The following is a 13193-nucleotide window of genomic DNA, read 5'->3' as shown; positions in this document are numbered from 1 at the left end:
AGTTGTAATGCAATTTTATCCTTTGGTCAAACCACTTATTGGCCTCAATTTCTGTCAACCTCAGTCAGACTTCAGTTTATGTATTCTGTTAACTGTAATCTCATTTGCAAATATATGTATGCACATATATAAAAAAAAATCTGATACCAATATCATATATCTTCAATCTAAGCAAATGTTCTTAATTCATTATTAGTTAGATCTTGTTAAGTTTTTGTATCGTTATTTTATCGCATTGTGTTTTTTAAGCAGGTTGCCATTTGTTTTAAACCCTAATTATTTGACGTTGGAAAGATGGAGGATTTTTTACAAGGTCTGAAATCAATTAAGTTCTGAAATATTTAACTACAGAGCAAGAACACTGTATTAACACTTAATACAGGATTATTAAAAATACGTGATAAAAAATAAATATAAATAAAATAGAATACATGCAATTATACACCTGTATACTAGTAAAAACAGACTTTGTTTAACAGTATATTTTTAAATATAATTTCTATTTATGTATTTAAATTACCCAACATGAGATTAAACACATAAAAAGGGTTGATGTAGTCTTTCCTGATAAACCCCCCTCCCCAACCTATGTGTGATAAATAATATGGTTTCCTTTAAGGTCATAACGTGATTTCTGCTGTGTTTTCTTTTGTGTTTTATTATAAATTATTTAACTTGACGTAACTTCACGCAGTGAAAGAATGAGGAGCCACAATGCACCGCGGGAAAGAAAATAACGGCCCAGAAGTCTTTGCGGTAAAGCTAGCCGGAGTTAGCAACACTGAAACCGGATGTACAGCGATTCGAAACAAAAATTAAAATTTGTAATTTTCGGGACAGCACTAACATACGGTATATATTTCAAACATTAGCTGTAACAGTACAGGAAATACGCACCAGGAGACGGATTTAGTTTTAGTTTTCTTACAGGGTTTTATGTTGAGTTAAATAAGCGTGATTTACTTTGAAAGGTCTGACAGGATGTTTGCATTTGTATAATTTGTAGATTGACAACTGTTCGTGGTTAAAACGGCAATGTAAACAAACGAGTCATTGATAATCAGTTTTAATTTCTGCTCACTGCGATGCGTTCACTGTCATCGGGGTGATCGTTTTTTAAATTTATTTGACTTATCACCTTCATTGATCTTCATACGACTGCGCTCTTATCCACGCAGCCAGCCGACGCCATTTTATTCCGTTTGTTCGATTAAATGTAAAACAGCTGCAAATGAATATATAGATTTTATTATTATTAATCTGAAACTTTTTCATTTAAATGTCCCACACATTTGCATGTTTGTTGTGAGGTTTAGAGTTTGTTTATGGGCCGGAGAATGCAAAGACGACTTGCTGTAAATAGATTTAAAACACATACTGCAGTTCTTATGGGCCCAAACTTCAGATTTGTCAATGGGGAAGAGATGCAGGATGTACATCTGCATGAAGTGTTAATATGGACAATGAGAGGGCGCTCTGATATCTCACACACACACACACACACACACTAAAAAGTGCATCCACATACCAAACATACCAGGATGAAAAGCAAGTACAAACTCAAACATACAATAAAAAGGCTTGTTTGTTTCATTTAAGCTATCTTTATTTCACATTTATTTGTACACAATAAATACAGTTAAACATCCACTGGTGTGTAAATATGACGCTCCGCAGCCTCTGCAGAGCTAACATTGTAAAATGTGGGCAGTTTGTCACTGATTTTCAGATTCAGACTTAACTTCGAATCAAGACCAGTAGCAAGTTAACAACAACTTCTCTATTTGGAAAGGAGACTTCAGTCTGATGACTATCTTTTTTTTCTTCTTTCTTCAATATAACAGGGTAAATGCAAACTTCAAAAATAAGTTTGATGTCATTCAGATCTCAAGGAGATCAACGAGAACACAGCAACACGGCTGACAGATATCTCTTTTCCTCTGATCGAATTAAACTAATGTTTAATAGTTTTAAAACAAATCCTAATCCTAAAAACAAAACAAAACAAGCTGTGCTATTATTTGTACAGATATCCATCTCCAAGCTCTCTGTAAACTATTGGTATTTCAAAAACAATACGCTCATAAGGTCATAACTCAATCTCAAAGACACTACAATGGCTACTTAAAGGCTAAATAACGCAAGAGCCAATAAAAGAAAAGTATTTATACCAATATATCTGGTAAACAAAACGTCAAACAAGAAATATTCAACAAACAAAAATAGCATCCACAATACTGAAAAGGAATAAGAAGACATCAAAAAGTGCTTCACTATGACAGTATAGATCTTTTTTTTTTTTTTTTTTTAAATGGACAGCTAGCAGCTCAGGATGGTTTCCTCCTCAAAAAAATAAAGGCATGTTTAAACTGCACATAACTCAGTGTAAACGGTCACCAACTGCAACCTCAACAAACCGCTGCTCCTCACCAGCAACCTTCACAGGCTACATTAGTGTCATAACAACATTTGTAGATCTTAATTTTACACAAGAAAGAAACAAAAGTTAGACTATAAGTATGTAAGCACTACATTTCTCCCTTTAGGATTTTTTTTAGCGTTTGGTGCAAAGAAAACTAACATAACGTTTTATTTATTTTGTTTTTAATGAATCAAAAAAAAAGGTAAAGGATCCAATATGTTTTTAAATCAGACAACTTTTTAAGGAGATTCCCCCTACTGACATAACAATCAATCAACTAAAATTGCCACTTTCCCCTTGTTAAAGTAACCGCGTACAGTTACGTGTGTTCGAGGAGAGGACCAGCCTCGTCCATGCTGGCGTTTTGATCGAGCGTTGAGACGACCAGACATTTGGTTTGTGTTGAAGATGCATGTTCACAACACGCTGTGATGTCCTGCCGAGTGTAACTTTGTTGCATAGAAGTAATCCAATTGTGAAAGCTCTCAACAGATCAACATTGTCAAAATAAGAGTAAGAGAGTAAGTGACAAAGTAATACATAACCGGGTGACATGGTGAAACCATTATTAATATATTAATAGTGATATTTTCGATATATGTACGGCAGAGTGTTGCATTCATCTTTGTCCAATCAAAGTAGTTTTAAGCGGTTGGTTCAAAGAATACTTAAACATTTCAGAAATATGCTTATTAATTTTCTTGTGTTTGATAAGAAGATTTTATCGTTATTATTATTTTTATCATCACCACGCTCAGCAGTTTTAACTCCAACAGAGGAGGTTAAATAGAAGTCGATGGTGCAACTCACACACGGACTGGTGTGTTTTTGTAGTCGAACTTGACGCTTAAGATTTGTGCGGATTTATTTCGCCCCCACAAGCGAATAATGTGACGTTACTTTTTCTATCAATTTCTTACAATAACAGGTTTTACTGTATTTTTAGGGCCTGCACAGGACAACAGGCCTCATTATCTGACAGTTATTACAATATGAATCACTATGAGCAAAGAACAGAAACAGGATTTGAGTAGTGCGTGTTTTGAATACCAATACCAGGACTGACACTTGAAGATTTTAACAGCAGATATTCTGAATATTCTCAAAATATTTTGTCAGGACTGAAAATGATTCATGTCCAATATGGATTAGAGGATGTTTAACTTTGAATAAAAGTTATAATATTTATTGGTCAAATAGGAGACCGTCAATGGGTAAGGGAGTGTGAGAAATGAAACAACTAAACAGGAAATAAAAGAAGCATAGATAAGAGAAAGGCACAGTATTCCTCCACAGCACACTAATCCTATGAGGTGTCGTGTGAAAAGACAAAGAGGATAGAGTGTAGGGCCTCTCTTGGCCTCCAGGCGTCTTCAGGGGGGTTTAAGTTTCCTCAGGTTTCATATAGGGAGCGCGTTTAGAGGCACAGAGCCGCCAAGTCCCAGCTGGTTTGAACAGAGCAGACGTTGCCGCCGCCGCCACCACCAGGGTGCCGCCTTCACACCAGCGTGATCTCCACCTCCTCCCTCCGCTTCACCTGCCCACGAGGATGCTGCTTAGGGGGCGGAGGAGCCGCACGGACCTGGAAACATCCATCAATCAGTGGAATTAAAATACAGCTAGAAGTTTTTGTGCTCAGTTATTGATCGGCTCACTATGGGCAAGAAGCCTGGTACACATCAGTAGTTCACTCGCTCTAGGCTAACACATAGAAAGACATGTTAACTCACAGGTCGAATGGTGCCAGAGCTACTCTCTGGGTATTTGGGAGGTTGAGTGGAGCCTTGGACTGGACCTGAAGAGAGCAGCGGACACAGATTACCATCATAACAGTTTAAACAAATTCAGTACAGTCACTACAATTCAGATCTCATACTTACTCCGCCTACTTTAATACAGACAAACAAGTAAATCTTACTCTGAAAGGGGCTTTTGTGCGGCGCTGGTGGCGGCCTGTGATGTCCATTATGATAGGAGGGTGGTCGGCCAATGGGAGAGGCTGTGGCGCTGCAAGGACTCGACTGAGGAGAGCACGTAGTGGGCGTCTGAAGGGGGCTGCTATGGAGAGGCCCCGGCTGGAAGGGACTACGAGGTGATCGGTCGCTCTGGGCCAGAGGGGAGGAGGATGCCTTGAAAACAACAGGCAAAAAATATTAATTTACACAGTGACAAAATGCTGCCGTACTCGGGTCTTGTTTATTGTTAAGGCTCTTTTCCAAAGACTGGCTTAAAGTATGGAAATAATAAATAACTAACGTTAGCTAAGTTGTGGGTTAGCATACTATCGCTACAGTTGCTGCTGTGAAGCGAACATGCAGAGAGGACGAGATGGTTCCAGAGCCAGCACAGTAGCCGTGTTTACATCTAATTATCAAGCGGATTTTTAGCAAATCTTTGAAATGTTGCTAAAAAGGAAATGCGATTTAGGTGCGTTTCCATCAGCTGGTTTGGAGCCAATAAACTAGGCTACGCAGAGCATAGTTGATGTTACACATGGCTGCAATAAACAAGAAATAGACGTTGCAAACTGGAAAGAAAACCAGTCGCATCGACCCCAGGATGATGTATCTGAGAAAAATGAAGAGAGGCCTTCAGGAATCTGTTTCAACGGGGCAAGTTGTAAGTGTTCTTTCATGTCAGCTAGTAAACAGACAGAAACATGAGTTAAATGTTCGCTACATCAGAACTTACTCAGCAAAGATGCTTTAATCTCTCATTTAGCGCATTAACTTGCGTAAAAAGGCAAAAACAACCTTAAGCAAGCGTAAAGCATTTTGTTAAAATTGAGGAAGTTTTTCAAATTTTGCCGTTTTCATTAACCTTTTCAAACGAGATACTTCAAGATGCACATAGCAGCTAGCGCACCGTGAGGAGATATTTGCTGAATTTGACAATAAGATGTGTGTTTGATGAGAAAGACTTAACCCACCTTTAACAGTGGAAGATGCGACCACAGATGGTTTGTAACATCATTTCTGTGCGTGCAGTACTGCAGTATACATGCAACATTATTATATGCATATTGGTAAATATGAGACTTAAACTTACAGAAATTATCATTTTTTTGCATGCATAACCAAGATAACTTATTATTTGCTTCTACACATAAAAGCCAACACATATAAAGTTAAGCTTTTTTTCTGCATGTTTCCATTAATATTTTGAAACGCAAATGTCAGAAAAAATACACCAACACATCTATATTTTGTCGTAAACACACAGATTTTTTTGTCCTTTAGTTTATAATTCTTAGATGTTGAATAAGTATTGAACCAGATTTTTAAATGCAACCCACCAAATCTTACAAAATATGTATTTGTGCAACAACAACAAAAAACAAACCTAAACCACTTGTTATTAATTTCTTAAGAATTTCTCACTGTCTTTTTTTATTCTGATGTATTTAATTGATCATCTCAGAACAGGAGGAAACCAGATATAACAGAAATCTTGTATAAAACCAAATGCAAAAATTTCATCTCTGTTCTCAGGATATAGCCAAATTCTAATTTTTAAGTATATAAGTGTCAACATGCCTGTGCACTGCCATCTCTTTGTCCATCTCCGTTCTCGCTGGCACCGAGGAGATCCTCCACCAGAACCGCAGGAAAGACGCCAACGACACCGTTAAACTCTCCCTCCCAGAAACCATCGTCCTCGTGGGTCTCTCTGCTCATGATGCGGATGATGGCCCCTTCTGGAAATGACAGCTCGTCGTCTGTTTGTGCCACGTAGTCGTACAGGGCCTTTGCAAATGACACTGCAACAGAGAAGGACAATATAGCAGGACATACAGATAGACATAAAATATTGGCTATAAAACATTGATTTAATAAAAGGTATCCCTCACCGCTGGAGTCTCCGTTGATGGAGCCGGTTGGTAGTTCGGTTTCAGGTTCAGTGGAGTTACTGGAGGAATGGGATCGGGCATCCAGAGCGGCCAGAGCCTGCAGCATGCTCAGTAGGCTGTTAGAGGAAGGCAGCTGCAAGTATTTTTCTGGGACGTAGCCTACCTGTCCACTGCGGTTTCTGGCCTGGAAATGCAGAAAATATATGCCAATGATGACGAATGGTGGGAAATCCACAACAGATACCATCAAAAATCATCAAAAAATGCAAATGAGTTCAGCTGAAAACGCTGAAATCTGTGGCTATGAATTAAACAACACCGCTTAGATGCGTGAATTTGTAGAGTACCTTGACCCAGTCCTCCATGTCGCCATCATCAATGACCTCCAAGATTTCCTGCTCCTCAATGGTCAGTTCATCGGGCTGAGACGCCTGGAAACAAGAAAACAGATCAGTTTGCATGAAAATAAGAGAAACAAGTGCTGCAGTAACACAAGTAACACTAGTCTCCTCAGTGTCCTTCCAAATCAAGTATTTTTATTTTGGTCGCTGAATCCTAATCTATCAATGATCACTGCGTCACCTTTTGATATAATGCAGTCTAATACATAAGATCTGTTTCCAATATTTTTGGTGTTTCAGACAGGCGCTGATTTAACTTTATTTTAAAAAATAGAGGCTGCAGTTTGTGCCTATGTTAAATTATAATGAGTTATTTTGATGTTTATGTGTATTTATTTTGTTAATCCTCACTGCTAAAGTGCATATAAAACATCTTCATCCTCAAGTTTCTATTAAGCTCATAAGTAAGCTGATTATCACTTTATAAATAATAAATGGAGGTATGGAAAAAGTCAGGTGTCTAATGTTTAATGAATGAGGAACATGTTAATCATGTGATGTCATGCGATTTTTGTAAATTTTCACTTGTGCCATCTTGTGTGACTGCAAAGTATAAAAAATAAATCTGATCAAGCACAATGACGCTGTATAAAATTAAATAAAGTGCTGGGATATTAATAGTTTTTCTTTTAACAATGTGATTTTTACAGTTGTGTCTACTGAGTGCTGCAGAGATTATGTTATGTGTGAGTTATGACAATTGTACTAACTTTCAAACAATTTCTATTCACATTTACTAGGACAAATATTATTTCTAGTGGGTGTTATTATATTTCTGCATTACTGTTTTGCTGCTGCCTGTTGCTCTGCAGGATTTGATCTCGAGAACGCTGATTTTGAAGCTGTTGTCGTCACTTCAGCCTCTTACTGTGTTACGTTTGTATTTCCTAACCTTTTAATTAACTGATTTTAAAACATCTTGCCAAATGACTGCAGTTGAAAATTAGCCGGCTTGTGAACATTGGCACATTCATAGAAATGTTGATAAAGGTGTGTTGTCCTTAAAAAGTATTGACAATAACAGGATTTCAAGTGATTAATAGATCTAAAAATGTCAGGATTTATGCAAAAATATTATACACAATATAAGACATAATATGAAGGAACCCCTTATTTAAACTGACAGTTTCTGCACAAGTATGCGCAGTAATGACAACAGCAAGTCTAGTGAAGGCCCTCACGCTAACTCTACATTCACAGGAAGCAGTAGTTTCTATTCTGCTGGTACCTTGTAGGAGTAGAGTACTTTGCAGGTGAGGGGATAGTTTTTCAAGGTGCTGGAGGGGCTGGAGCTGCTGTCGTCTAACACTTCACCACTGTCCTCTATCTCCTCTTCATCCTCTCGCTCCAAATCTGCTGTTCCCTGCAGAAATATCATAAATGTTACTTTGTGTGACACGGCTGCAGGTTGAAAGTGTAACAAAATATCCAACTCTAAAACAACTATACTTCATTATGATGATTCTGGGAGCACTAGATACTCTGTACTCTATAAATACATTGTTAAAATTTGCATTTATCCATTAGTGTACTTTGTGAGTCTTACAGAGAGTGAAGGATCGTGGGTACTGAGGTTGTTCCAGCGCTCGTTCTCCAGCTCCTCCATCACCTGGTTCATGGCGCTCTTCAGCCACGTTTCAACAGCAACACCCGCCTGCCTCAGTAAGTCCAGACGGGCCTCGGCTTTCAGCTTCACCGTCTGAAAAATAAAAAATACAATAAATTTATAAACATAACAGCACACCAAAGGCATGCGTCTCATCCACTGTTCCATCACCACCCCAAGTTGTTTGGTCCGCACCAATAACATTTTAAAAAAAGACGCATTGTTGCTTTTTTAGTTTTGGTGTGTTTCGTGCTCACTGCAGCGTATTACAAACAAACTGAACGTGCTTTCATGCCTACGCTGTTTGGTTTGGTTCTATCAAACCTATTTGGTGTGTTTGCCTTTTTGCTTCAGTCTGTTTAAGCTGGTATGAAACCGGTCAATCAAAGTCTCGTGCTGGACCATAAGACTGGACTGAGACCACTTGAAAAGGAGGGTCTCTGTCTTGCTTCCAGGTCGGGTGTGAAAGCACCCCCCCAAAAAAATCTAAATTTAAAGAAATTGCTTGTTCTGCCACAAACGACTATTCTCATTATTAATGAGTCTATTACTTTTTTGACTAATTGTTTACAAGTGTCAAGAGGCTCATTTTGTCCAAACAACACTCCAAAATGTAAATATATTTAAATTACAATTTACAACTTTATTATTCATGATTTTCAATGAATCAATTGTCCATAACAATTTCCTACAGTCTTGTGTCTTGGTTTTGTTGGACCAACAATCGAAAACAAAAAGCAAATATTCAATTCTAACATTTGAGCGTTTGGTTGATCGACAGAAATTAATGGGCAACTACGTTGATAGATGCCAATCAATTAATTGACTTATCCATACAGCTCTACACTGTGTGAATGCAACCTGCAGCCCTGCTGTATTAGACCCTAATCTGTGTCATTTCATCTTTTTAACCAGTAGGTGGAGTACTAGGGCCACTTTAACAACACTGATTGAGAAAAGAGGAACGCACCTCTTTCTCAATCACACCCCCACCCACACGTCACCTCTGCCCTCCGAAGACTCTGCCTGGCCACCTCCATCTTGGTCTCCAGCTCACTGTTGTTTTGTTCTGATGATTCCTGTGTCCCATATTCCTCCAGGGCCTGAAAACAAATCACAAGAGGAATCATCCAAAATGTTAAAAAAAGAGAAACATTAGAGACACTTTTTAAATTGAAGACATCTGACTGAGACAGAGTGACTCATTTCCTGTTTTAAGGAAACAGACAGATTGATCCTGGGGCGAGTTCAGCTCCAACAAAACATTTATCTAAACTGAAATGGTGGTACCTTGAACAACCTGTTGAGTACGCAAGCGCACTGCCCTTTTAATACGAAGGGTTCTACACAAACATCGCTGCTGATTGGGTAACACCTCTGACACACACTCCAAACGGGAGTAAACGTACCCCAAAGCCCCGCTGAACACCATTTTTTTAGAGAAAACGTAGCAAAACGGTGCACATGGTTTTCAGATTGAACGTGCTGTGCTGGGAAAACGGTTTGCAATCACTTAACTTCACCAGGATCGGGAAAAGGAGATAATGTGAGGTGATGAACTCTTATCCTGTGTTGTATTGCATCATACATATTTTCCTTCACACAAATTTTATGATCTGCTGGTTTATCAACCTATCGACCTACCTTATTGATTAAGGTAAAGATCTAAGAGGTCGAAAAACATTTGTTGGTCTGCCTGAACCTGCTGTGTCTCCATCGTCCCCCGGAGTCAGAGTCCTGGCAGTAGCCGCTGTAAATCACCTCGGTACTGTGTTCCCTGACTCCGAGGCTGATGGTTCATCTCATCTCTGGTTCTGGGGCCCCGGCAGCATTTCCTATTGGGACCCCAGGCCTGAAAATCTCTTCCTGCTGGCTGTCCAAAGTTGCTATACTAGTGGTGTAAACAAACACCAACACTCCCCCAGTGTGCCGAGCTCATTCAGTCTATGACTGAGCTCCAAGTCCAGGTAGAGTCAGCTAACAGGACCGCTAAAACTAGAGTTAGCGCTGCTAACTCTAAACGCAGTTTAGTTGCCTATAAGTGGGCAGCCCTGAGAATCATCACACTTTTATGTTTCAGCAATAGTTGTCTGCACATCCATGAATACACAGCAAATAGGAGCTGCTAACAGCTAATTTAGCATTTTTTCAGTGATACTGGCATAAAACAGGGCTCAAGTTGTAGCCCACAGTTAACTGACTCCATGGCAGCATTATTTTGTAGTTCCTGGTTACATCCCCCAAAGGGCCAAAATTACAGGAACAGTAGTTCCAAAACATAGAGCATGATTATCCTCCAAATGTAAGTAAGACAAAGAATAATACAAAATCCATTAATTATAATTTTCATTTCATTTTCACATTCAGTATTTTTTTGGGACTGAAAATGAAGCTCAGACTGTACCATCGACACAGTTCTTACATTGCTGGGGCACAGACATTCTCCTCCATCCATTCATATACTGATATTTGCCCTGTGTTATAAACCTGTGGACATATCCACAATATTCCCAGCAACCATTCATTCCACAAGGAATTATGGGTGTAATGATGTAACACAATAAAACAATACAAGACCGTTTCTACCGTCACAGTTCCTGGAAATTATGGTGTGTTAAATGATTGACAAACTGATTTATGGCCAGACTACTTCCTGTAGATTCAAAGGGCTGTAACGTGGTTAGTTAAGTTCACGTAACCGCAATGAGTCACACAGAGGGCTGGAGTGGACATAAGTTGAGTTCTTAGCGTTAACTACAACATGAAGTACCTGACTATCAATGTATAAAGGTTCACACGTGTTCTTGAAAAGCTCACGTTTTCCTGTTTGTGCTATAATGCAAGAGAAGTTTTCAGATTAATTTCTTCTGAGAGCTTACTCAAAAAACATGTGTATAAAATTCTCGCTTAGTGCGCGAAGAAAAAGAAAAGAGATGCCAAAAATTGAGATTTAGAGACTGTATTACAATGCTCAAAGTCTCAAACAAAAATGACTGTTTTATCATTTGGATGTGTTTTTCTTTGTAGTACAATCCCCCTTGTAAAATGGAGTAACATGAATCTCCCCCGATGGCCTAGGATCCTATGTTTCTGTACTGTGTATGACCAACAGCGTAGAAGGTGAAGGTGTTTGATGAAGTGTGTACAGGATATGGTGACAGTATCTCCCTCCTGAAGCATGCCTAAAACATCATCACTTCATCGTTTTAATCTGGTTCTCACCCTCTGAGCGTGGATGATGCTCTTGTATTCTCGGGCAACGCGGCTCGCCCATTTCCTCGCCTCTTTATCCAGGCCGTGCTCCTCCGTCGTTCCGCTTTCCTTCAGCAGCTGTATTACCTACAAATCCCACAGAGATGGAGGGAGAGAGAGTGAAACAAAGCAGGTGACGGAGACAAGACCATAACAATATTTAACCAATATAACAGAGACTGTAGAGTATATCAAACTGCTGATATTGACCTATTATTGGAAATCAGATTTGTTCCAGAGGTTGTTGTGAACAAACCCTCACAACAATTTTAAAGGTTCAGTGTGTAATATTTCTGAGGATCTTTCGACAGAAATGCAATATAACATCCATAACTATGTTTTCAGTGGTGTATAACGACCTTACATAATGAACCGTTACTTTTTATTTTTTTTACCTTAGAATTAGCCATTTCTACATACCCGCAGGCACCCCCTTATCGGATGTCGCCACGTTATATCATCATGTTTTGACAGTATCTGAAAACGGATAAACAGCGATACAGAGCGCGTTTTGCCACTATGGTGTTCTTCTTCTGCTTGTATAATTCTGGCAGTGTAGACGCCGGTAGACGCTCGTCACTACTTTGAATGCATAAGAAGAAGAAGAGGAACTAATAATAATATACAGTCTCCGAGTAGTCGTCTGGTTTATAAGAAGTAAGAAGAGAAGTGAATTTGGACAGATAGAGGACTACACCTATTATTTAGCACGAGCCGACAGCGTGTGGATCTTCATCGTCAAAGAAGCGAAAACATGATAACACCAGATGAGTCGGGACAGATACAGAGAGATGATGGCAGAAATAAAGGATTTATTTGTTGTGGATTTTCCCAGATTGAAGGATCTGATGCAGGACAAATGTTTTCAAAGCCTAACTGAAGAAGCTCCTAGCAGACAGTTATTGTTAAACTTCACATTTTCCTGCCCTAGTAGAAAAACTACAGTATGTAGCTGGATTGTAATGCCATGTAACGTTAGTTATATCTCAAGGCTTTGGTTGGACATAAATGTGTTTGTTATGTTCGTGAAACAATCATCTGATTAATTGGCAATAAAACGGTAACCTAACGTTACAGCTGGAAGCATAGATAAGCCAGCTAAACTTTTACTGCCCTAGAAAAATATTTAGCCTTGATCCTCACCTGCCTTTGTAAACTTCATGCATGATGTGGCTTACTTTTTCCTGTTATCTGTCAGTGGTCATACTTGCAGTAGACGAAATGGTTTTTGAGATGTTTTTTGCTTCAGTATGTTAGTCCAGATGACCCAAACCTCCCAAGATGTAACAAAATGCATGATAACAATGTATTACAGAAGTATGAGACATCATGTAGCACTTCATTTATTGATGTTGCTGTTGTTTGATGAACAATTAACAATAATATTCACAAAATCTAATGGTTTTACGGAAGAATTGAGTAAAATATAATTTCTTAATATATCCATCTAAAGTACATCTTTTCCAAGAAGAAACCAGTTTCTTGACTGTCTACTCCCTTTTGTCCTGTGCGGCCACTGTAGCTTTCTTATGCGCTTGGGAGGCACTGAGTGGAAAAAGAGGTTGTTTGTCCAAATAACAACCCCTTACTGTAAATTACCTAACACAGAAACATGATTATTTCTTTAAAAAAAATCTAACTGAATGTACCTTTAATGTCCCA

The 13193-nt window shown here is 38.8% G+C and overlaps 1 protein-coding gene across 1 annotated transcript in view; it reads right to left on the bottom strand.

Annotated features, from left to right (window-relative positions):
* Positions 1-1581: 1581 nt before the first annotated feature.
* Positions 1582-13193, bottom strand: part of LOC123963487 (F-BAR and double SH3 domains protein 2-like) — a 41488-nt gene continuing 29876 nt past the window's right edge. Inside the window, exons 11-20 of the mRNA XM_046040386.1 lie at positions 11502-11618; positions 9284-9382; positions 8220-8372; positions 7902-8036; positions 6620-6703; positions 6273-6456; positions 5959-6182; positions 4341-4551; positions 4153-4217; positions 1582-4004 (exon numbers count right to left, since the gene is read on the bottom strand). Coding sequence (XP_045896342.1) covers positions 3921-4004; positions 4153-4217; positions 4341-4551; positions 5959-6182; positions 6273-6456; positions 6620-6703; positions 7902-8036; positions 8220-8372; positions 9284-9382; positions 11502-11618 — 1356 coding nt within the window. The 3' untranslated portion in view covers positions 1582-3920. The remainder of the gene's footprint in view (positions 4005-4152; positions 4218-4340; positions 4552-5958; positions 6183-6272; positions 6457-6619; positions 6704-7901; positions 8037-8219; positions 8373-9283; positions 9383-11501; positions 11619-13193) is intronic.

Source organism: Micropterus dolomieu, linkage group LG23 (genome assembly GCF_021292245.1).
Source record: "Micropterus dolomieu isolate WLL.071019.BEF.003 ecotype Adirondacks linkage group LG23, ASM2129224v1, whole genome shotgun sequence".
Classification (NCBI taxonomy): domain Eukaryota; kingdom Metazoa; phylum Chordata; class Actinopteri; order Centrarchiformes; family Centrarchidae; genus Micropterus; species Micropterus dolomieu.
This window is presented reverse-complemented; position numbering and strand designations above follow the sequence as displayed.